The sequence below is a fragment of the Engystomops pustulosus genome, chromosome 2 (assembly GCF_040894005.1).
Source record: "Engystomops pustulosus chromosome 2, aEngPut4.maternal, whole genome shotgun sequence".
NCBI classification, from domain to species: Eukaryota; Metazoa; Chordata; class Amphibia; order Anura; family Leptodactylidae; genus Engystomops; species Engystomops pustulosus.
Genome location: NC_092412.1, coordinates 104,836,582 through 104,862,649, shown reverse-complemented (window position 1 = coordinate 104,862,649; position 26,068 = coordinate 104,836,582). Strand labels below are relative to the sequence as shown.

The 26,068-nt window shown below is 40.3% G+C and overlaps 1 protein-coding gene across 5 annotated transcripts in view; it reads right to left on the bottom strand.

Moving 5' to 3' along the window:
* The window catches only part of NPAS2 (neuronal PAS domain protein 2), a 68,995-nt gene that overhangs the window by 18,471 nt on the left and 24,456 nt on the right, over nt 1–26,068 (bottom strand). For 4 of the 5 annotated variants that reach the window (XM_072135854.1, XM_072135850.1, XM_072135851.1 and 1 more), the window contains 10 exons: nt 24,770–24,861; nt 22,779–22,868; nt 20,718–20,838; nt 20,063–20,176; nt 14,621–14,739; nt 5,156–5,238; nt 4,782–4,888; nt 3,544–3,691; nt 1,915–1,999; nt 527–662 (listed from right to left, as the gene is read on the bottom strand). In XM_072135854.1, coding sequence (XP_071991955.1) covers nt 527–662; nt 1,915–1,999; nt 3,544–3,691; nt 4,782–4,888; nt 5,156–5,238; nt 14,621–14,739; nt 20,063–20,176; nt 20,718–20,838; nt 22,779–22,868; nt 24,770–24,861 — 1,095 coding nt within the window. The remainder of the gene's footprint in view (nt 1–526; nt 663–1,914; nt 2,000–3,543; nt 3,692–4,781; nt 4,889–5,155; nt 5,239–14,620; nt 14,740–20,062; nt 20,177–20,717; nt 20,839–22,778; nt 22,869–24,769; nt 24,862–26,068) is intronic. The other variant, XM_072135852.1, reaches the window with a different exon arrangement.

The following is a 26,068-nucleotide window of genomic DNA, read 5'->3' as shown; positions in this document are numbered from 1 at the left end:
TATGAGTTATTTTGTTACGGTGGTGGTTAATTTATTAAAGACGACCGGTCACCCATAACAAAAGAACTAGTAGCTGCTTAGTAAAGTAAGCAGCTCCTAGTGCTATCTCCGATGCAGCAGAATTACCTTGCTAACGTTATCGGAACCCTCCGTTAATGCTAACAAACAGTGCTGCGAAGTACAATCGAAATGCCGAACTGCGCTCAAAGCATGAAGCTAGGCAGTCACCGCCGGCCTATGGAGTGGGCGGAGTGGTCCGGGGAATAAGCACCTCGGACCGCCCCCTCATGAATATGCCGGACCGCTTTGAGCGTGGTCCAGCGTTTCCATTGTACTTCGTAGCAGTGTTTGTTAGCCTTATCAGAGGGTTTGGATAACGCCAGCAGGGTAACACTGCTGCATCGAAGATAGCGCTAGGAGCTGCTTACTTTAGTAAGCAGCTCCTACTGCTTTTGTTATGGGTGACAGGTCCTCTTTAAATCAGAGCTATTCAGAATTTTTAACTAGATAACACTTCTTTACTCACATGAAGGTTTCGTAGTTTTAGACGATTTGTGGGAGCTTCTTGTGGAAACAGAGGAAGAACAACTGCGACTGAGTTGTGAGGCACTAACATCAAGAATTGTAAGATGCTTTTCATTTTCTGTATGTAACTCATTTTCCTAAAAAGTTTTATACAAAAAGAGAATAACTTTTTTGTTACCACTGAACGAAGAGCATATGTTTACTTAATTGGATCTATTAATGTCTTAATAGTTGTGAAAAAGGTATGCAAAACATGAGATGGATCGAAAATATTACACATAATACCCACCATTATGATGCAATATTTTGTTTATATGGATTGCAAGTTGACATACTATGCTTTAACAATGAGTAGTATAGGCTATAGGAAGAGGTTCTGACCAGTGCAATATATACCATAAATTGATTTGATCTGTTGCAGAAGTTAAGCTGTGGACTGTAGGTTGTAGTGGGTGCACACACTGTCAATGCTTAGCCTCTGTATACAATCAAAGGCCAGCAATGGTGGGAGATTTTTTACCATGTAGAGCATGTATGGGGTTGAAATAAATAGGAGTTAATTTATCAATCTATCCATCAAACTATCCATCAATCTATCAATCTTCTATCTCTCTTCTACTGTATCTATCTCTCGTATCTATCTTCTAATATTTATCTAGATATCTATACAAAATCGACTTTATATTTCTGCATCTATAAATCTATCTTTAATCTATCATCTTTATTTTCTATTACCAATCTACCTATTACAGGCGGTCCCCTACTTAAGGACATCCGACAGACATCTTACAGACGACCCCTAGTTACAGACGGACCTCTCTGACCTCTGGTGAGGCTTTCTGGATGCTTTAGTATAGTTCCAGACTGCAATGATCAGCTGTAAGGTGTCTGTAATGAAGCTTTATTGATAATCCTTGATCCAATAACAGCAAACATTTTTAAAACTCCAATTGTCACTGGGGCAAAATTTTTTTTGTCTGGATCTACCATTATAAAATATACAGTTTCGACTTACATACAAATTCAACTTAAGAACAAACCTACGGAACCTATCTTGTATGTAACTCGGGGACTGCCTGTATTTGTCTATCACCTATAAAAGTACAAAGTGTTATTATTGTGCAGGGCTAAAAGGAGCCTCTTACGGAATGTGACTGTTCATAAAATTGTTTTAGTTTGGGGCCCCACTTTTAGTTTTGCCCAGGGCACCACTTTGTCTTAAACCGGCCCTGCATGGGTGCTACACTAAACTATCTGCTTCTTGCTCCACACACGGTATAGTGTCCAACTCAGCAGTAATCCTAAACAGCTGATCATGTATGGGCTGGGTGTAGGCCTCACCAATCAGATATTGAAAAAATAACTAAAATATAAAATAAGAGTTGGTACCTTTAATTTGGATGTGACAATTGCATCTAATGTGGTATTATCCTTATCCATTTTTTGCCTCTTCTCCACTTGAACATCTGCATAACTGCTTTGCAAAAACATGATGCTTAAAACAGAGCATGCAATACTATCTAAAATTTACAATATTCATTAATTACATTAATTATATAACTTGCTTTATTAATACACATCAATACACACAGATATATAATAGTATTTATTGTTTAAATAACAGCATGTAACATCATGCAAACAACTATGTAAAGCTTCTGAAAGATAGTCTTCTTCTTTCTGTCCAATATTGTTTGGAAAATAATTTTATACTTAAAGGAAACCTACCACTTCTGAAGGTAGGTATGAGATGCAAACACCGGGCACCAGCTCAGGGTGAGCTGGTGCCGGTGCTTAGTCTCGTTAGTGTTAAAACCGCGGTATCGCGGTTTTAACACTTTTTAAACTTTATAGTAGAAACTGCTTCGGCGTTGCGCGCGACTGTGCGCGCGCAACGCCTGCGGCATTTCCAATGTAGGCGCGCGCACGATCGTGCGCACGCAGAGCCGAAGCAGTTTCTGCTAGAAAGTTTAAAAAGTGTTAAAACCGTGATACCGCGGTTTTAACACTAACGAAACTAAGCACCGGCACCAGCTCACCCTGAGCTGGTGCCCGGTGTTTGCATCTCATACCTACCTTCAGAAGTGGTAGGTTTCCTTTAAACAATAACTCATAAGCAATCATCCTATAGGAACCAACCTGCAAGTGTCTTTCTTTAGTTTTCTTTTAAGTTGGCATTGTCCTGTAAGCAGTACCCTTCCATGTTATATTCACATACAGTCACATAAAATAAATAGATATAAAATTGCAACTCTTTACTGAATAAACATTTTTATATGACTATGTTATTATGTCCCCCATGGTTGCTGCAGAAATGATGGTTGTATACATTAAATATAAATATTTAAATATATTATTATTACTTATAATTAATAATAATAAACTATTGGTGCTAGTACATGATGCAAACTACCAATTTCCCCTTGAAGAGATATCCCTTGTGTTTCATGATAGCTCACAATGAATCTGTAGGTTCTATGCAATAATATCAGGTTTATTCTTGTCTTTATATGCAATGAAACAGTTCCCTAGACAATAAAGCACCCTGTCAAAATCATCGACAATAAACAAGATGAGATGAATATACTGGCAGTCCCCTACTGAGGAACACCCAACTTACAGACGACCCCTAGTTACAAACGGACTTCTGGATGTTGGTAATTTACTGTACTTTAGCCTAAGGCTACAATAAACAGCTGTAACAGTTATTAAAGGTGTCTGTAATTAAGCTTTATTGCTAATCCTCGTTCTTATGACAACCCAAAAGTTTTAAAATCCAATTGGCACAGAGACCAAAAAAAACTATTGTCTGGGGTTACAATTATAAAATTTACAGTCCCAATTTACATACAAATTCAACTTAAGAAGAAACCTACAGAAGCTATTCTGTATGTAACGCAGGGACTGCCTGTATATTATAAATAATAATAAAGAATAAATCCTCATATAGAAATAAAATATATCTGTTGGAGACACACATAATTTTTTTTCTTAAGAAAGTGTTAAATACAGCTGTACCTTACAACAGAATGTGTGCATACAATAAACTCAGGCTTGGAATTCCACTGATGATAAGTAATATAGTAACGAGTCTGAAGCCAGATCCACTGTTGACCTTTGGTAAGAAACCGATAGCAGCAAGACTTTCCTTTTCCAAACTGCATTACTGTTGAGAAAAGCAAATACATTTATTAACAAAGGAATATGATTCTTCTTTGAACTACTTCATTATAATAGTATTATTTAAAGGAAATCTACCATCAAGCATGATAAACCAGGGCCACTTACTGATACATCCAGGCACTGTGACTGTGGTAATCTTCTTATATTTGTTATCCGTGGTCACCTTCCTTCTAAAACTTTTAAAATTATGCTAATGAGTCTGAAGGGCTTCTGGGAAGGTTCCTATAGTCCCTTCTGCACTGCAGATTCATAGGCTGTTACATGAGCAAGGAGCACTTCCCCTTCCCACTGTGTGCCGGGAACTTCCTGTGCTGCAGTAAGATTAAATCAGGCAGAGGGAGGCAGTGCTGGGAAGGAGCAGAGGGACAGGTTGAGAAAGTCTAACAGCCTGTGAATCTGCAGCACAGAGGGGCTCTGGAACCACCCTTGTAGCCTTCAAGCTCATTACTTTTGAAAGTTGATTTTAGAAGAAAGGAGGCCATAGATAACAAATAAGAAGATTACCACAGTTGTGCCCTTGGTTTATCCATGCTTGATTTTGTTGGCAGATCTTCTTTGTTTTATGTTATGTAAGTCTATTTTTAAAGAACACATTCAACCTGTAATATTTTAACAACGCTATTGTAAATGAGAAATAGAAAAAATAGGATATTCAGTGGTGTTCTATTAGAATGAAATTATATTTAAAACGCCTCATATGCATCTAAGCATAGTCATGCCCCACTGATTCATTCCTAATGTTTCTCAGTGCCCTGCTGTACTTCTGAAGATGCTTCCAAACTGGATACTCTTCTATGCTACCAATCACCTGTAAGTTGTAAGTGGTGACTATATGGAAACCCTTCTTTTCATTGTTTTCTACATTTAATGTAGACCCAAAATGTGTAATATGATACATTGCAATAGACATGTTGAATAATGGTGTCCAAATTTATTTAGAGAATGACATTTCTAAAAATTAAGGGATAAAAGGAATAGAGAGATTCAAGATACCTCTTTAATACTTCTAAACCATGGGATATAAAAGTAAAGAAACAAATAAAGTATTTATTTTCTTCATTAAAACCACTTACAGTGTTCATGACACTTGGCTAAAATATCGAGGTCATCAACATGATAGTAATCATATCCTGATGTACCAAGAACTTCAAAAGGTAAATATCCTATGATTGGTGGAGCCCTGTATAGAATAATAATAAAAAAAAATATTCAATTGGGTATATATGTATACTGTGCCTATAAACTTGTCTCAACCAGAACTTCTGGACATTATTCTTCAGTGTTGCACAGTGTTGGTGTCTACTATTATATGACCTTGATTGATATTGATTCTAGCACTATATCATTGACACTAACACTAAACTCATTACATTAGCACTATTGTAGTTTGCAGGTTCAATTGGAGATAGTCATTGGTTTAGTATACTTGGACAAACAATTTACTCACCTGTGATCAAGAGACAAAAATTTCCATTCAAGACTATGTCTTGAAGTAAATTCTTCAAATGATTCCTCAAAAGTACAAAGTTCCTATAATTAAAGATATATTCATTTAGTAAGTTTCAAATTATTTACGGATGGTTTATTTACTTGCAGGAAATATCAATCCTATATCTTTCTTCAGTAGAAGACACACAGAGGTTCTGTTGTTTTTTTGCTATGTTTGTGGGGAGTGGGAAGTATAAAACAATAGGGAACATTTAATAAGCAAAAAAAAGAAAAACGTTTTTTCAGCTTACCCACTGTGTACAGCCACGTGTTCATTGCCGGTGGGCGGACAAACTCGGATCAGTGCATAATTGGACAAGAGTAGCAATGAATCCAGCAGCCAAGCAGGTATAAGGACATAAATGTAATGATAAAAACTGAAGTTTATTTCATTCTTTTAAAAAAAAAGTTTAAAAAAGGTACCATGATGGAATAACTGATGTGTTTCAAACTAAATGTAGCTCTTAGTCATAGTCTGATCATCACAATATTCAAATTAGTTGTATGTGAAAACAAACGGAAGTGGGCGGCTCACAAGTCACTGATTACATCACAAGGTGAAAGACAAGTGGAATAAATAGATAAAGAATACTTAATATATATACATTAAATCATATCTTGAGTTTAAGCCATGAGGGGCTCTACTATTCATAGTCATGATCCAAAAAGCCTAACAATGAGCTGTGAGGTTTTACCCTCGTGAGTATCCCTGCAATGCTTAGATACAGAAGATTTCTTCTGTATCTAAGCTTTGCAGGGATACACACAAGGGTGAAACCTCACAGCTCATCATTGTACCTATTGAACGAGTTGCCCGCCCCAAAGAGGCGGGGACTGGGTGAAAGCCCTCCGTAACAGAGAGGCTTTTTGGATCATGACTATGAATACTAGAGCCCCTCATGGCTTAAACTCAAGATATGATTTAATGTATATATATATATTAAGTATTCTTTATTCCACCCTGTCTAATGCCATATATCCTTGTACTTGTCTTTCACCTTGTGATGTAATCACATACAACTAATTTGAATATTGTGATGATCAGACTATGACTAAGAACTACATTTAGTTCTAAACGCGTCAGTTAATCCATCATGGTACCTTTTTTAAACTTTTTTTTTAAAAAGAATGAAATAAACTTCAGTTTTAAAAGTTCATTGTATCATTACAGTTTTGTCCTTATACCTGCCTGGCTGCTGGATGCATCGCTACTCTTGTTCACATTTACTAAGGGTTTTGCGCCCGTTTTCTGATGGACTTTGCACGTTCTTTTAGGTGTAAACTGCTTGCACAGGGATTTAAGAAGTATCTGAGCCACTATTGTGTGGCACGTGACCCTATTTTTGTATTGAACATTACCCCTTCAAGACCAGATTTTCCAAGTTTTCTGCTATGTTTTTTACCCCTCTCCTTCCACGAGCCATATTTTTTTTTATTTACAAAGATGTTTAAGGGCTTATTATATGCTGGACAAAGTGTACTGTCAGAATAGGTGGTAGTGGATCCTCTATAGCACCGCAGACGATGACGTAAGCCGACACCTGGGACCGGAGTCTAAGTGGTACCCGATTTTCACCAGAGCCCGCAGCAAAGCAGGTTGGACTTGTTGTGCCTGGTACCGCCAGGTCGGTCCACAGGCGCGACTTTGTCTGCGGTGGCGGCCAAGGCGTAGTACAGAATCGTCAGGCAAACTCGTGGTCAGGGACAGGCAGGAGGTTGAGACAGGCAGCACGGGATTCAAGTCAGGAACGTAGCAATAAGTCAGGACAGGCAGCACGGGATTGGAGTCAGGAACAGAATCCAGTTCACAACGGTAAATCCGGATAAGCGCAGAGGGCTGGGAATACGGATTTCTCTCAGGCATGGAAGCACAAAGATCCGGCAGGGGACATAGGAAGGTGCTGGAATTTATAATGGCAAGCAGCTGGCCAGCGCCAATTAGCGGTTTGCTGGACCTTTAAATTTTACAGAGCTAGCACGCACGCGCCCTAGGACACGGGAGTGTGCATGCCGCAGCGCAGACATCGCAGGGATCGCCACTGGAGCCGGGAGAGGTGAGAGGCACACGGAGGCACACGGGTGCGCCTGCGAGACGGGATATGGGTTGCAGGGGCACCTGTGACATGTACTTTCTAATGGTACCATTTAATATTCTGTATAGTACAGGTTACACATCCCTTTTTGTTCTTTGGGTCCATATGATGATGGAAATACCATGACATTTCATTAAAGGGGGGACTCTGCTGCGGACATTACATTGAAGGGGGGGATCTGTTGTGGTCATTCCATTAAAAGGGGGCTCTGCAGGGGACATGACATTGACCATTCTCGGGGAGTGATGGGAGGGGGGCGTCTTTCTATAATTCACCTGAGGCTGAGAGGCTGAGCTGAGGTATGTATGATAATGTTGTGCTGCAGCTGAGGTGTGCATTATGAAGCTCTACAACAGCTAAGGTGAGTATTCCGAGTTGCTGCCGCAGCTGAGATGGGTATTTGGAGGTTCTACAAAACTGAGGTGTGTATTATGAGGTTCTGTAGTTGTTATGGTTATTCAGTGGCAGTTTACTGAAAATACTATTATCTGGGATCTCTGCAGAAGCATTATTATTTCTGGGGAGCAACATTGTGTACTGTACTGCAACTTCAACAGTGTACTGTATGAAGAAAAATGTGTACGAAAGGCCCCACCAGTTTCCACCCTGGGGCCTCCGCCACCCTTAGGCTACATTCACACGAACGTGTGGGTGAGCTGTTAGCTCATCCCCTGCTCCTCTCTCCGCGCTGCTGATGTATGCCCACCGTACTTTGGTACGGCGGGCATACATCGTGTGAATGTAGCCTTAGGGTGCAAAGATACAGTCCAAAGATACAGCCAAATATACAGCCAATAATAGAGCACTCCGGCCCTGTATATATGCATGCTGTGTACTGGGTGCATGAATTATTCAGACATATATATATATATATACTTGGGATCATTTTAAATTTTCAACAACTGTTAAAAATGGTATTTTATTAATGATTTAAAAAATAAAGAGAATTTTTATTTAAAAAAAAGGTAATTTGTAAGTTCCCCTACTTCTTTAGGGTGTTGTAAGTTTGATTGGGGGGAAACTACCCGTACTCCTCCATAGGACATAAATGATTTGGTTATATTATATATATATACTGGTATGACTGAAATCCTCTTAACAAATGATGTTTAGACCGTAATGCAATATAATAATAATAATAGTAATAAAGCTATACAAAGCCATTAATATATATTATCACTTACCTTTTTTTTTTTTTTTTTTTTTTTTTTTATTGAAAAAATTCTAATAAACATGTACAATACCATTCCTCAAAATACATATGTACAAATAAATAAATACCATATAAGTTACACAGTATTGCACATAATACTAAATTGCGATCTAAACTTATGAGACCCATACCACCCCCCTGCCCTCCCACCCACTCCCCCTCCCGCTCCCACCCTACAAGGAGGATGATGGGGAGACTCGAGACCGACCATCTAAACCGAGGCTAAACAAGAGAGAAAGAAGAAACAAAAAACAACAAAAAAAAAGAAAAAAAAAAAGAAAAATAACTAAAAAGAATAAAACATAAAAATAAGATAAAATAATAATAATAATAGTAACAAGAAGTCCTGTCTTATGTACCCACACACCAGATCTTCTTTCATTTATTTATAGATCCGCCTCTTTCTGCAGTGAGTTTCTCGTAGCTTTTACATTTTTGTACCTCTGACATAAATTCTCCGCAGGACGGGGTTTCTGCGCTACCCCATTTCCTAGCAATGATCAGTCTAGCCAGAAAAAGAAGTTTATGAACTATCTGCCTTTTCCTACACTCATCTCTCCCCAAGTCTATGAGACCGAGGAGCAGAACCCGGGCTGAAAAAGTAAGTCTCAAATTATAAGTACCATTTATATAGTCCAGTATCCCACTCCAGTAGTCCCTCAACTTCTGGCAACCGAATGCTACATGAAGAAAGTCCGCATTCTCCAGGGGGCACCTCCGACATCTAGAATCGGCCCTAAGTTTCATTTTGAATAAACCCCTGGGAGTATAATATAACTGGTGAATAAAGTTAAATTGTACTATCTTGTGATTCCAAGACTGAGAGGACAATCCGATACCCTTATAGCACAATTTCCAGTGTTCTTCCGATATCTCCCCAACTTGCATGTGCCATTTATTCCTCGAAGGATGAACCACCCCTTTCACAAACCCGTGCATGATATATTTATACATCTGTGAAGTCACCTTCTTCCTAAGGCTCGTGCTAATCAAAAATTCTATTCCTACATCTGTGCATAACATAAATCTATCTTTACACAGCACCGCATTGAATGCATGATGCAGCTGCATAAATCGAAAAAGACTCTAATCCATCCCTGTGAAACGATTCCCAAACACTGTATAATCGCATAATTGAGACCTATCCAGAATCTGTGAAAAAAATCGAACCCCCTTCTTAAACCAGTGCTCACTATCCGGAATAGATTTAAATTCTTCAAAGTGAAAGTTCTCCCATATTGGGGTAAACCACAAAATACCCTTTATACCCTTTAACTTTTTATATGTTCCCCAACATCTATCCAATAACTTCGCCATGTGAATATTCTTATAATTATTAAATCTAAATTCCCCACTTTCTAACAAAGAGAAAATGGAATCCCTACTTCCCACACTAAGCTCTATTAACCTACCATAGGCACTGCAGTTCTTTCTTATAACTAAAAAAGCAAGTTGGGAAGCCAAAAAATAACCAAAGAAATAGGGGACCCTCAGCCCCCCCATCCTCCAGAGAAAAATAAAGAGAGGACAACCCGATCCGGGCCCGCCTTTTCCCCCAAATCAAGTCTCTGACCAGACCTTCAAGAATTCTAAACAGTTTCCCGGAGAGCCAAATAGGGGATACCGCTAGGGGGTAGAGGAGCTGTGGGAGGAGGATCATTTTAACAATAGCTACCCTATCAGCACTAGAAAAGGGCATTTTTATCCATCCCAAGATATTCCTTCTTAGCTTATTAATGAGCGGGGTTATATTTAATTCCACATACCTCCCAAAGTCCCCGGAAACCCATATTCCTAAGTATTTAAAGGAAGCACCCCTTTCTAACCGGGAAATAGGGAGGTCTTCCTCTCTTCTCGCACCATCTAACGGTAGAAGGACTGATTTGCCCCAATTGATCTTTAATCCTGAAAAAAATCCGAACCCATCCACCAATTTAATGGCCTCCTGTATAGAGTCGTCTGAACTCTGGATAGTCAACAAAATATCATCCGCGTAGAGCGAAATCTTGTCCCTCTCTCCCCCACACCCCCAGCCCTTGATGTAATCGGAATCCCGGATCAAAATAGCCAACGGCTCAATAAATAGGGCAAAGAGGAGGAGGGAGAGCGGACATCCCTGCCTAGTCCCTCTGTACAATTGGAAGGGTTCAGAAAGCAAACCATTAACACACATCCTCGCTATGGGGGAGTGATACATGATCTTAACCCACCTAGCGAAGACCCCACCTAACCCGAATCTATCCATCACCTTCCATCAAGCTTTGACAGCGTCTAATGACAGGATGGAGCGGTCCCCCTTGCTTCCCAATTGCATATCTGAGAACCGCCTACGAAGGTTCTGTCCCGTGCTCCTTGACGGGATACACCCGTTTTGATCCGGGTGAACAATGACGGAGATTACCTTTTTCAGCCTGGAGGAAAGAATTTTTGCTAAGATTTTTATATCGGAATTCAATAAAGAAATCGGTCTATAAGAACCCATCTCAGCTCCATCTTTATCCTTTTTAAGGATCAATACTATGGCGGCCTCCGTCATTGATCCCCGTATCGCCCCCTCTGCAAATGCTGCTGCAAACACCGATTCTAGTATTGGAGACAGGACATTTTGATACTTTCTATAGAGGGCAAAGGGTAAACCATCTAATCCGGGTGCTGAGTCTGATGTTGAAGTCCTAATAGCCTCCAAAATCTCCTCTACCCCTATAGGGTCATTCAATGGGAGCCTCTCTTCTTCTGACAGACTAGGGATAGGGATTGATTCCAGAAAGCTATTTAACTGACCATCTGTATAACTTACTTCGAAAGCATAGAGCGCCTCATAAAAGAGCCTGAAGCTCTCCAGTATTGCTCTTTGATCTTGGACCAGTTTTCCAGTGTGGTCCAAAATAGCATGAACCCCTTGGTTACTCTCTTTTTTTCTGAGAAAGTTAGCCAAAAGTTTGCCCGGTTTGCCCCCCTCCGCATAATTTCTATATCCCCTAAAAAAAGCTCTGTGTTGGGATTTCTCTGTCATGAAGGTGGTATAAGCCAATTGGGACTCCAGAAACTTATCTCTATCTGCTTTCGTAGAGGTAGCAGCCCAGGTTTTCTGGCTAAGATCTAATTTGTTTTTTAAATTTGAGCTCCCTCTGCCTGAATTCCTTTTTCTTCCAGTTAATCTCTGAAAAAAAGATACCACGCAGATAAGCTTTCAATGAATCCCACACCCTCCATGGTTCCCCACTCCCCAAGTTACAAGACCAAAATTCCCGAATCAGTCTATTGATCTTCTCCTCATTATTCAGGATTGCAAGCCAGTGAGGGTTAAGTCTAAAAAAGCTTCCTCTTTCCAAACATGTTCCCTTCTGCATCCTCAATAAGAGGGATATCCCGCCATGGTCGGAGACCGCTATAGACTCACACTTCATTCTCGCTATAAAACCAAGAAAGGCGTCATTAGCCAAGCATAAGTCAATCCTGGAGAGAGATGAATGAGTCCGACTAAAACAGGAGAACGCGGGTTTATCCAAGTATTTAGTACGCCAGACATCCTTAAATGACCAACTCTCAAAAAAAGTTCTTAAGCCCGAGGACCCCCTATCCCTATGCCCGGCAGAACTGCTCAGACTACGTCTGTCCAGATCTCCATCGAAGACTGTATTAAAATCCCCTAGGACCAGAACCGGATTGTCCTCTCTGTCTCTAGTAAACTGGGTTAACTCATTTAGAACTTCCATTGAAAAGGGAGGCGGGATATATATAAAGGCCAGGACACACAGGATTTTATATAATGAACAGAATAAGAAGATAAACCTCCCCTTTTTATCTGTCTTAACCGCTAGAATTTTTATATCCACCCTATTATGAATAAGAACGGATACTCCCCTGGAGAATGCGGACCCACAAGAATGGAAAACAAAAGATGCCCACCTTCTATCTAACCAGGCCGTAGTATCGGGTGTAAGATGTGTCTCTATTAAACAAACGATACCAGGCAAATGTCGGGCCACTATGTCATTTACCATACATCGCTTACGGCGATCATTCAGGCCCCTGACATTCCACACAAAAACCTGAGTAGACATAGATTAAAGGAAAAAAAAGAAAAAAAAAAAAGAGAAAAAAAAGAAAAATGGAAACTCCCCCAGCCGGCTCGATATGTCTCTCTATCCCCCCATCCCTCCTATCCCGCCCACTCTCACCCCCCCCCCTACCCCACCTTCTGACCTGTCACTAAGTGCAGGACTCAAAAAACCTCCTAACTTCCATTCCGACCCCCGGTCCTGAGAACACAAAATTTTAGCTAGGATGACCCTAGGGGGGGCGCCTGGTATCGGGGGTTTACCGGGGACCCGGTGGGCCCTCTCAATCATAAATAGAGAAGAGAGCTCGTCGGGGCCCATTATTTCTTTGAGCCACACTTGAACCCATTCCGTTAGGGAATTTTCTCCAACTTCCTCGGGGAGTCTGTATTTTCCCCATACCCCCGACTTCCTTCTTCAGACTTTTAGTTTCCCCCTCTAGGGTCCTAACTTGACTCGACACATTAGAGACCTTGTCCCGGATCTTAACCACTTCCCCCTTCACTAGACCTATTTCGGTTGATAGGGCCGAGACCTGTTTGTCCAACCCCTCCACCGTTATCCCTATCTTCTGTACAGTTGTTAAGATTTCCACCCAGATTGGATTAGTAGCATCTTCTGTAGCCTCTATTACACCCTCCGGGGTAGGTTTAGCAGGACCTTCACCCTGGAGGGGGGGAGAGGGGGTAGTACCACTCTTTGCATTTTGACGAGTTTTTGTGATTGGAGAGTTCCATATTTTTTCTAGTTTTCCAGACGAATCTGATTTCCCACCACTCCGGTCCTTCCCCTCCTTCGGGGACCCTCCACTCCCTCCCCCAGATTTTCTCCCTGTAGATTTTGGGGGCATTTTTTTTTTTTTCTTTCCCTTTTCCCTTCCCCCCTCCTCCCTTTTTATCCCCTTTCTTGCTCTCTGTTCCCGACCCTCTAAGTTAAACCAAGTTGTATATACACACTTATCAACAAAATTAACTTACAGCACTTCAGTTCAATTACAGAAAAAAGCAAAACAGAGAGAACAATTTTATAAACTGCCGTGGGGGGGGGGGGGGGATGATACCCAAAAACGCCACTTGGGGGGCCTGTAGGAACCCCGCGGATGGAATAGCCGGGGATGGGATAGATGGGATAGCCTGGGAAAGCAACCAGCAAGATGTTATCAGAGTCCACTCCAATAAACAGTAAAATAGTCCAGAGAGGGGACAGAGTCAAATGGCGCCCGAGGCTGAGCTGAGGTATGTATGATAATGTTGTGCTGCAGCTGAGGTGTGCATTATGAAGCTCTACAACAGCTAAGGTGAGTATTCCGAGTTGCTGCCGCAGCTGAGATGGGTATTTGGAGGTTCTACAAAACTGAGGTGTGTATTATGAGGTTCTGTAGTTGTTATGGTTATTCAGTGGCAGTTTACTGAAAATACTATTATCTGGGATCTCTGCAGAAGCATTATTATTTCTGGGGAGCAACATTGTGTACTGTACTGCAACTTCAACAGTGTACTGTATGAAGAAAAATGTGTACGAAAGGCCCCACCAGTTTCCACCCTGGGGTCTCCGCCACCCTTAGGCTACATTTACACGAACGTATACGGCATTTATACGTCCCCCATACACTTCTATGGGCACACGTGCGGCACCGTACCGCTCTGTAGCCCATAGAAAGATAGGACACGTCCTATCTTTCCACGTAATATGGCGCCGTGCGCTATATATTCCTATGGAGAAGGGTGTGGGTGAGCTGTGAGCTCATCCCCTGCTCCTCTCTCCGCGCTGCTGATGTATGCCCACCGTACTATGGTACGGCGGGCATACATCGTGTGAATGTAGCCTTAGGGTGCAAAGATACAGTCCAAAGATACAGCCAAATATACAGCCAATAATAGAGCACTCCGGCCCTGTATATATGCATGCTGTGTACTGGGTGCATGAATTATTCAGACATATATATATACTGGTATGACTGAAATCCTCTTAACAAATGATGTTTAGACCGTAATGCAATATAATAATAATAATAGTAATAAAGCTATACAAAGCCATTAATATATATTATCACTTACCTTTAAAAACTGTGGTGTTGCAAGTCGGACAGTAGCAATGAAACATATCTGTTTAACAAACTGTGCTCTGTATGTTTTTGAAACAGCCCCTTCAAAGCCATTGCATGTAGATAGTGGCACTAAAATCAAATAAATACAAGCATGAAAAAAACTAAATTATCTTGGTAACATGCATCCACATGGTATACACATACTGATGCATCACTTAGGAGTTTTCCTGCAGTAACAATAACAATACTGTGCAAATATTTGTATTTGTACTTGTAATATCTCACACTGAATTGAAGCTTCATTTAATCATTTTGATATATGAATTAGCAACACCGGGGTCTGGCCTTTTCTTGGGGCCTGGAGGCAGCCGGGGCCCAGAATACCAGAGTGGCTGGCTAGTGCAGCCTTGGGCACGCTGATGTCACGGTGCTTGGTATGGGGACCGGAGGGCTGACCTACAGCATGGTAGGTCTCCAGCAGGTGGTGTGTGCACAAAATATGCAGGGAGAGGCTGATGTACTTGTTCTCCCTGGGGCAACCCATTAATGTCTGTTCTTACAGGCATTAATGGGTCATGGATGGGGAGCCCGTATCCAGGGATCAGACTGAGGCAATGTTGCGCAAATTAACTCATGGTTCTTTATTGAACAGGTAGAAGGCAACGGGCCTAAACTTTCTCACAGCAGATTTGAACTACTGTATTGAACGTGAAGAGGGTCCTCAGGAATAGTACACCAGCCTGGTAGTAGATGCAGGCTGGGATGGAGCTGTATCCAAACAGTGGAAGCTGCAGCTCTGAGTCTCATGACTCTGGTCCTGGGATTAGATTAAGTGTCAGTACTGAAGGTGTACTAACACGGTCTCTCTCTTCACTCCATGTGCTTAGGCAGCTAGGCCAGGAATCAGACCCTGTGCTCCTCCTGTCCAGGGGTTTTATTCTCCTGGTCAGGTGGTAGCACCTCTCCAATCACACTCCAGTTTACATGGCAGAAACATCATTGACCAATAACTTATATCCACTTAACTATTGCTGGCTATATACTAGGGGGCAGGGTCTTACTGGCTATATACAGCATTTCCCACCCTAGGTTTATTCTTTAATCAATAGGTTTTCCCAGTTTTTTGTGTTAAAATTAGGTGCCTCGACTTATACTTGGGTGGCTCATATTCTAGTATATACGGTAATTTGTGTTAAATTCATTACCACAAAATCCCAGGACACAAATATGCAATCCTGCAGTGTTTGTTTAGTAAAATTCTTTGGGCCTTAAAGTTGAAATGAGGGCAATGAATATTACTGCCTGAGAGGGATATGAAGGAAATGATGTGTGGTTTCTGGAAGGCACACTGGGGAATTTATAGAGGATGACCTATTTGGAAAGGCACCAGTAACATTACAATTGTGTGTGGAATAAGAAGTAAAGGGATTATGATCAGATTGCTCACTACTATTTGTTGAATTGTCTGTGTTGTATATAAGGGCAGGTCTACCATACTGCAACAGAGAATTCTTTTGGTAGTTCTTCTATGCATAACTTTTTCTTTTTCATACATTTGACCAGAAAATATCGACAGCAAATGATTTTATGCATTAATATTTACAGTATGTATGTATGACTGCTAAAGGCAACCTAATTTCTCACAATTATGCAACCCAGGCCTGGTGTACTCAACCCGGTCTATGGAACTGGTCTAGGTTGGGACCGGTAAAGCCTGCACTCCCATTGAGATAGTTTGTTGGAATAAATTCGCTAAACTTCATTTAGCACTTTTTAGTCTCTTTTATTTTCACTAATTCAGTGTCACTAATAGTTTCACATAGTTTGTGATGAGAGATTCTTAGAGTACTTTATCCATCTGTACTTCACAATGTTAGCTTCAATTTGTACATTTTTTAGCACTGATAAATGATTTTATATATAATTTTTCAAGTGTCATATATACATGTAAATATACTGCCATCTGTGGAAAAGTTTAATGATAGTGAAGATTTATCTCCACACTGTTGAGTCTCTTGTAGATTTTAATTATTTAAGGAATATCAGGACATATATTTTATAACTACATGTGTACTGTCTGTCAGGCTTCAGGGGTAGTGGATCCACTGGACCACTGCGGATGATGACACAAGCCGAAACCTGGAACCGGAGTCTAAGTGGCACACGGTCTTCACCAGAGCGCGCTGCAATGCAGGTTGGATTTGCTGTGGCGTGGTGCCACCAGGTCGTTCCACAGTTGCGAATTTGTCCGCGGTGGCAGCCAAGGCGAGGTACAGAGTTGGAAGGCAATCTCGTGGGCGGGAACAGGCAGGAGGTCAAGACAGGTGGCAGAGGTTCAAGGTCAGAGGCAGAACAAAAGGTCTGGTATGGCAGCCGAGGAGCATAAATGGGAACAGGTCTGGGGTCACAATAAGGAATCAAATCACAGGCACAAGGCAAAGAAGCAAGTCTGATGGAGTTCCCCAAATGTGCATTGTCCGACGAGAATGCACTTTGCCGCAATTCACTAATATGCACCCAATATCATGCATGTATGAATGCAGACCCCTGTTAAATACCTGTCACAGCGGTGCAAAACCCGTAAACATCAGAAAGTCAGACGAAAGTGTGACTCAGCGACCCGTAGTAAATAGGCCCCACTGTGTGCTGAGCTTCTGTATGTAAGAGGCTCTTTGGCATTATCTGCCAAGCTGCTCTATCTAAATCTCATCTACTTGTCTGTCATGGAATAAATAAATTCCAGTGTATGTGTGCGGAGGACTTTGTTGATGAGTATGATTATTATTTATTAAAATTGTTAATAATAATAATCTTTATTACTATAGCACCATCAAATTCCATAAAAGAACTAATGACAGGCCAGATCCTGCATCAGGGTGCAAAGTGGATTTAGTTATTCATACCTTATAAAGCAGTATCACTAAGACAGTAGATTACCTTTAAAGGGAACCTGTCACCAGGAACCTTTATGAGCCTTCTCATATCCCCACGGACAATAAAAAAAGACAATAAATAGCTTATCCCCAAACTGTGTCCCTGGGGAGTGATCAGCACCAGAGCAAAGTTTCACACCCTCCTCAAATATCATCTGTAAGTTTGAAAAAAGCTCTCCTCCTCCCAGTCACTCCTTGCTCCTACTCATGCTTCCTCTTGCAACACTGGACACTGCTGGGAAGAGGTGACTGGGAGAAGGTTTTTTTTTCAAACTCAGATACAGATTTTTTTTTTTTCCAGATGAACATTTGAGGAGGGAGGAGAACTTTTCTCTGTCCTGAACACTCCCCAGGGACACAGAACACAAGCTGGCAGGGAGACAGGAAGCTTAAATATCAGTTATTGTTTTAACCATAATGCCAGAAGTTTTATAATAACATTTTGGGGACAAGTTAAATCTGTTTTCCAGTGATGTCACGATCCTTATATGAAAAGTAATATTAGAAGAGAGACATCCAGAACACAGGAAGCAGAAAATCATTACTTAATGCTATGCTAACTCCACTTCCTACTGCCAAAGGGGCGTTGTATCCTACTTTATACTTTATATAGCTTTCTATTTTACGTATAGGCCAGGAAACCTCATGTTTGCTTATAATACCTATACGATAAATATATTGTAAAAAACGCCTTAATTGATACGGTGAACACTGGTGAAATAAAATACACTATTCCAAGAGTGCTGCTTTATCGTACTTTCATTTTTATAATTGGTCCAGAATATCATACTGGTTGGAATACAACAAGCAGAAAAACCTTATACTTACTTCGTTCCTCATTCCCTCGCTGCCTGCATGTTGCTGCAAGTGAAACCAGAGTAGCACAGTCCGGCTTCACTGCCCAAGCACCATAGATACAGTTGACACTCCCAGCTTCACTTGCTGGATCACAAGAGCAGGTGCCGGCACAGACCTCATCAGACTCACATCAAAGTAAGTATAAAACTTTCTTTTTTAAATATTACTTAACCTACAGCCATCAAACAGGTCGATTTGGGACTCTAAACCACAGGATAATAAGGACCTGTAGTTGGTTTTTTGTCCCAAATCGACCTGACTGGATTTGGGACAAAATGGATGCTAAACTGCAATTACTCCATTCAGCCTTTTACCGTTTGAACATAGCTGTCTGTTTTCCATTGTTTATTGCTTACAAGTACAGTTAATCATTGGGGGTGCTGGGTGTTTCTACTCACCATTATGGCTAATGAGCACCTATTCTTAATGTGAAACTGCCGCCAGGAATGGCATTTTTAGGTTCTAATGGGCTATGCTGTCCTCCCCTGGGACTCACCACAGATTGCTGTCAGGGAGCCAGTGAATTATGAATTAAAGTGAATTAAACTTAAATAAACTACTGAAATGATTCAGAATGCTGTCAAAGGTATTTTTTAAATCAGCATAGCATAGGTTATTGAAACCTGTCACCAGCTAAAATTATATTCCTTGTGTCAGGTTCTCTTTAAGATAGATCCTATTCTTAGGCCGCATTCACACAACCGTAGGTGGACGTATGTATGGCCGCAAGCCTGCAGGCATATGTCAGTGTAAATGCAGCCTTAATTGAAGAAATTAATTTTGATTTATAATTCATAGTTTAGTATAATAGTTTATAGGGTTGAAAAAAAGACACTTGTCCATCAAGTTCAACCAAGGAAGGGAAGGGATTGCATGAGCAAGGGATTTAGGGGAAAGAATTCTATATAACATAACCATCAATGTTATTTAGGTGTAAAAAGCCATCTAGACCCTTCTTGAAGCTCTCTGCTGTCCCTGCTGTGACCAGCGCCTGAGGCAGGCTATTCTACAGATTGACAGTTCTCATAGTAAAAAAAACCTTGTCGCCTCTGGTGATTAAACCTTGATTTCTCCAGACGGAGACAGCGCCCCCTCGTCTTTTGATTTGATTTAGTCTGAAACAACTTCCCACCATATTTTTTGTATGGACCATTCATATATTTATATAAATTATAAATTCTACCTTGCAATTGGATTTTTCTGTTTTGCTTTGTCTGGGTTTTAATTAGTTAAGGAAATCTGATCAAAACATTAGGATTAAATGATTTTTAACTATTAGCAAGGGTATCATACAGTAATTATCAGCCAAGCTAAATAACCACCTTCGCTGCTGTCAGTATACAGATGATAACATCATGCCCATCATGCACACCCACTGAAGTATATTACTATAGGCAAGTAAAAGGTTGCAGCAAGTGCACACTTTTCACATGACACAAATGCTGCCGCCTCTTTATACCAACAAAGACCAGCAGTGGCAGGAGGAGCTTTGACAGATGAGAGCCCCTGATAATAATTCATAAAATCAAATTAATAAAATACAACATAATAAAATGTATATTTTTCAAATTACTCTGATGGTCATGATATTTGAAGAACATTTTTGGAAATAGTGTGGAGTAACATAAATAAAGAATAGTCTGAAAGAAAAGAGTCCTCACCATTGCTACAGGAGCGAAAGTTTCCTATGAACTTTATATATTCATATGTTGGGTATTCTTTGGAATTTACAGTTCCTCTCAAAAGATGACAGCAAAATTCCAAGTCATTGTCAGCTTGAGAACAAAAATGAGAAAAGATGCAAAAATAATTAATAAAAAAATACATTACCAATGGTGCAGAATCCCTAGTGCATTCACCTAGGTGTATGGGATGACACTGCTATTGTAATGACCCAAAAATACAAGTGATGTTAAGGGCAGCTGTAAGCATATTGATGGCTGTGCTCAACGTTATTTCTCTGTTTTTTATATTGATCAAAAACTACATTAAAAAACATACAAAAATAAAGATACTAATTTATTGTTAATTATTTTTACAGTACGGTAGTTTTTATAATTATTATTATTATTTTAATATACTGTAACATGGCAATTGAAACTTATTCTTCAAGTATGAAAATTCAGATAATAATAGAAAATAATTTCTGCACAAAAACAGAATTTGTGCTACTCAGCAATAATCCATAAAATCCATAAAAAGGTGATATCACCACTTCACCGCTATCCCATATTTATAAAATGAGACCTAAGAGAGGTCTTTAGGAAAACAACTGGCCAATAATCAGATTATTTGCAGAATGTAAAATTAACTCACCATTTAAATAGGTAAGAGTTGTAGAATCTGTTACAAGCATATGTGAAGACAGGATTTTATAGATGTCAGAATGTTCTTGTTCTGGTAAAAAATTCAGCAAATTTTGATCCAAGATGTCTGACTGTCGAAGGGAAAGGGGTATAAGCAGTAATACAGTAAGACTTGATACTGCATATAATAAGAAAAGATGATTGTGGCATTAAAAAGTAACCCCCTTTTAATGTACATGTGGTCCCCTACTATAGGACACTCGACTTACAGACAACCCCTAGTTACAGACGAACCGCTCTGCCTACTGTGACCTCTGGTGAAGCTCTCTGGATGCTTTACTTTAGTCTCAGGCTGCAATGATCAGCTGTAATGTGTCTGTAATTAAGTTTTATTGATAATCCTTGTTCCCATTACAGCAAAAATTTTTAAAGAGCCTATCTTGTATGTAACCCTGGGACTGCCTGTACACAAGATTTCAGATGTAGTTTTAACAGTCACCAGGAATGTGATTTTGAGCTGGTGGCTCCAATTACCTATTTTATGCTGATTTTAGAAACGCCTTTGTCAGAAATGTGAATAATTTCAGTAGTTTTTAATACGGTAGTTTATTTTACATTACCTGGCTCCCTACCAGCAGCATGTGGTGAGGCCCAAGAGCAGGAGGAGGTGGGTCAGCTGCAGCCTGTGTGCTTGTGTCAGGCTCCTCTCCTCCATGCTCATCCAGCCCTCAGGATGGTGTGGAGGAGAGGAATAATACATGATATGACACAGGCACAGACAGGCTGTGTGCTCCCTGGGGCTCACCACATGCTGCTGGCAGGGAGCCAGGTAATGTGAATTACATTTATATAAGCTACTGAAAAGATTCAGAATACTGAAAAAGGGAGTTTTAAAATCTGCACAGCACATGCTATTAGAACCTGTCACCAGCTAAAAATGAAATTCCTAGTGACAAGTGCACTATACATAAAACACAAAATTGAAAGATAAATCAATATTTAACAATGCAATATCAGGTATTTTCCAAAAATTTAAGTCGAGAAAGCTCTTTTTCTCCACTTATCTGCACTTATTGGTTGAAGAATCAGGCAAAATATAATATACATGTAGCCCAAGAAAATAAATCTGTGACATCCAATATCTAGTCAATTTGAGCTCACTAGAGTAAGAACTCCTCCATGCAGCAGCCAAATGCTCTAGATCAGAGATGGCAAAACTTTTAGAGACTGAGTGCCCAAACTGCAACCAAAACCCACAAAACCCCAACACAGCAATTTGTTACTCACTGCTCTGTCAAAGTTTTCAATTGTATTGGTGTTCATTGGATACAATACCGATACAATAGAAAGGAAGATTGTAGCTTCCCTCAAGGAAGCTTCCCTCGGAGGCCTGGAGCAGGAGCTCCAATGATATTCCAACTCTGTCCACCTCTACTTCACTTACAGGCAGCCATGGATGGGTTGCTCCTTCTTCAGCTCCAGGCAGACAAGCCTGGGCTGCCTGGGACTGTAGAAGGAGGCCTTGAGTCCTTACTGTGCTGGGATGACGGCACGGTTGCCCACAGAGAGGGCTCTGAGTGCTACCTCTGTGCCAGTGTTTCGCCATCACTGCTCTAGATATTGGGGCAGATTTATCAAGCTGTCTAAAAGTCAGAATATTCTTAGTTACCCATGGCAACCAATTACAGCTCAGCTTTCATTTTACCAGTGCTCATGAATATTTTAAAGGGGAGCTGTGATTGGTTGCCATGGGCAACTAAGAATATTCTGGCTTTTAGACAGCTTTATAAATCTGCCCCAATATATCAGCTTTATAGATTATGATAGACAAAGAAGTAGCAACAGGGCTACATTCCAGGAATATAAAACAAATAATGTAGTTAAAAACACTAAATGGCCTTATGTTCAGTTCAAGTTTAGTTTTTTGCAGATTTGTTTTGTTCATTTATTTAATTCAAATACCATATTGGTGCAGCTAAATTATGAAGATCAATCTGAATTTTGAGTGCTCTTGAAGTCTATTTTAATATAAGTATGTCAAAAGTGGAGAATATGTGTAAAAATCACTTACTGGTAAATGCCCCAGTAAAGGAGTGACACTATCTGAGACATAGATGATACTTCCATCTGTTGTAACCACTATAATGAAACCATCAAGTGCCTACAGAAACAAGCAACAGACAACTTGTTAACATCTTGGAGTGAATATTACATAGAATAACTTATATTGTCTACAGCTTTTTTATGCTTAACCACATACCTCATGTTTTTGTAATGTGTGTGTAAGTGTGGGGGGATGCAGGATATTTGGTAATTTACCAATTTACATCTATTAAAAGTTCATAGGTAAAATGCCTTTTACCTCATAAGCCAGACATTCTTGACCATAAAATGGCCGCACATGGAGGGTCATGTGATCTGTATCTTGACAGTAGAGATCCAAGCACACACAAGTCTTGTCAACTTCTTTTTTTTTCCTTTATGTCATGAAACAGCAGAAAGTAGGACAAGTTTTGACCCGTCCACAAGCATTTTTTGTTAGTTTGCTTGTGGACTGGCCGAAAAGCGGCCTACTTTCTCACCGGGTGGTAAGTACTTAGTTTTATGTGTTGGGGCAGGTGCTGGATATCTATATTCTGTGGGGTGTATGGAGGATATAGTGTGCTGGCTACCTATATACTGGGGGGATGGTGGCTGCAGTGTGCTGGCCACTTATATACTGTGAGGGCAGAGGGATGCAGTGTGCTGGGTACCTATATACTGGTAAGAGGGGGGATTCAGGGTGCTGACTTTCTATATACTGGGGAGAGGGTGGCTGTAGTGTGCTGGCTACTTATATACTGTAAGGGCAGGGGGCTGCAGTGTGCTGCCAACCTACATATTGGGGGAGGGGTGTTTCAGTGTGCTGGCTACCTATAAACTGGTGGGAGGGGGGTTTCAGTGTGCTGGCTACCTATTTAGTGAGGGGTATCATGTTTTCAAGTTTCCATTCTGAATAGCGCTCCCGTCCAAACATAAAGATATAAAATTGTAATTTTTTTTGGTGAAGTAGAATGACACAATGGTGAAGTAGAATGAAATTTATTGGAAATTTTAAACTTTTGTACAATAAAATAATAAACTGAAAAGTGGGGCGTGCAATATTATTCGGTCCTTTTACTTTCAGTGCAGCAAACTAACTCCAGAAGTTTAGTGAGGATGTCTAAATGATCCAATGTTGTCCTAAATGACTGATGATGATGAATATAATCAAGTCTCCGAATAAATACACCTGCTCTGTGATGGTCTCAGGGTTCTGTTTAAAGCGCAGAGAGTATCATGAAGACCAAGGAACACACCAGACAGGTGCGTGATACTTTTGTGGAGAAGTTTAAATTTAGATTTAGGTACAAAAAGATTTCAGAAACTTAAACATCCCAAGGAGCACTGTGCAAACGATCATATTGAACTGGAAGGAGTATCAGACCACTGCAAATCTACCAAGAATTCTTGGAAGATTTAAGAATTCGTGGATTGGAAAAGTCATGTTAATGGGGAAGATTTATCAAAACTGTTCTAGTTGCTTATTGCAACCAATCGGTGCTCAACTTTCTTTTTCTCACAACAGCTGAAATAAATATGAAAACAGAGCTTTAATTGCAAGAACAGTTTTGATACATAATGCAATGATACATAATGCAATAGTCACATTCAGGTTATTTGCGACTTCTCAATGCTAAAAAGTCGCACAAGGCTATTTCCACCAGTTCAATAGTGGAAACATAAAACTGCTGCTAGTGCAATGCCAGATTCATGCCTTGCGAGTTTTGCAAAAAGTCACATAAAAAGTTCCTGCAGCCCCCTGCTGGCGTATGCACTAGAACTTTTTATGCATTTTGACTTTTTTGTGAGTTTATGAAGAATAATTCTCAGACAGCAAGTACAGCATAAGAACATTTATTAAAGGGCATCATCATAGATTAGGCCCAATGGTTTTGTGTAGATTAGGCCCAATGGTTTTGTGGACTATAAAATTGCATCTTGTTTGTGATTTGTGATATTGTAATAATTTACACCTATTACCTCCAGCATCAGTTGGGTGAATTCTTCGTTACTGAGGAATGATGGTTTCCAATCTGGTTGTTTATGATTGCCATCAATCTCAGCTGTAATTTCTGCAAGAGAAAATGATATATAAAATGTCTTGTGCAATCCAATTCAGAGCAAGCACTTAATCTAAAATTACAATCTGCAACCCCACTTTAAAGAAGTATTGTGATTTTGGTAGCTTTTGGACAATGGCAGCACAGTGGCTTAGTGGTTAGAACTACAGCCTTGCAGCGCTGGGGACCTGGGTTCAAGTCCCTGGGTCAACATCTGCAAAGAGTTTGTATGTTCTTTCCGTGTTTTCGTGGATTTCCTCTGGGTCCACGGGTTTCCTCCCACGCTCCAAAACATATTAGTAGGTTGATTACATTGTGAGCCCCATGGGAACAGGGACCGATTTGGCAATCTCTGTGCAGTGCTGCATAATTTGTGTGCGCTATATAAATAAAGGAATTATTATTATTATAACTTCAGGTGGGATTATTTTAATGTATTCTTCTGGTACCGTTACATTACATACTATGGTTGTATCTGAAAAAAATGAAAGTACAGAAGAGTGCAAATGCTGTTAATATTTTTTACACCCCGTTAATGTGACATTTTTTCAATTCAATTCCTTGTTGTAAGTTTATAGTATGCATATGCATAAAAAGGGGTGATGATTTAATAAACAGTCAAGAAAATGAGAACGGAGTGTAGTTTATCAGTAGGGGTCAAGGGATAGCAAAGGATCAAGGTTTAGCATGCTGCCCATTTATTTATTTTAAGCAAATGGGTCGGTATCCAACTTCATTTTTATATAGGCCCAAGGGGTGTAAATATAGCAAAGTACCTATTCTTACCTCCTTCCAGCGCTCCAGTCCAGCACAACACTTACTGTGCCCGTCGTCCTCTGTATATAGAGGCCAAGAAATTGCATAATTGTGGGGCGGGGCAAAGAGTTGGCTAGGGTTACCATAGCTTTTTACAGTTTTTTTTTTTCAATATTCCCATTAAAACCATTGAAATCAAACATGGTTTACCTTCTTTTACTCATGACTGAACCCTCTGTTACTGATCTCATCCACAGAGGTCAATAGCAATTATGGATACACGTGTCTGATTTAAGAAATGGGGCTTTGTCATGAAGCCAAAACTGTCTGCAGCAGCAAGGACCCATGCATACAGACATAGTGGGGCCCATTTACTAAGGGTCCCGGGGCCGCACTATCATCGGAATACCTGATGACTTCTGATTTGCGCTGCATTTAGAAAGGGTTTTTGGCGCACACGTCC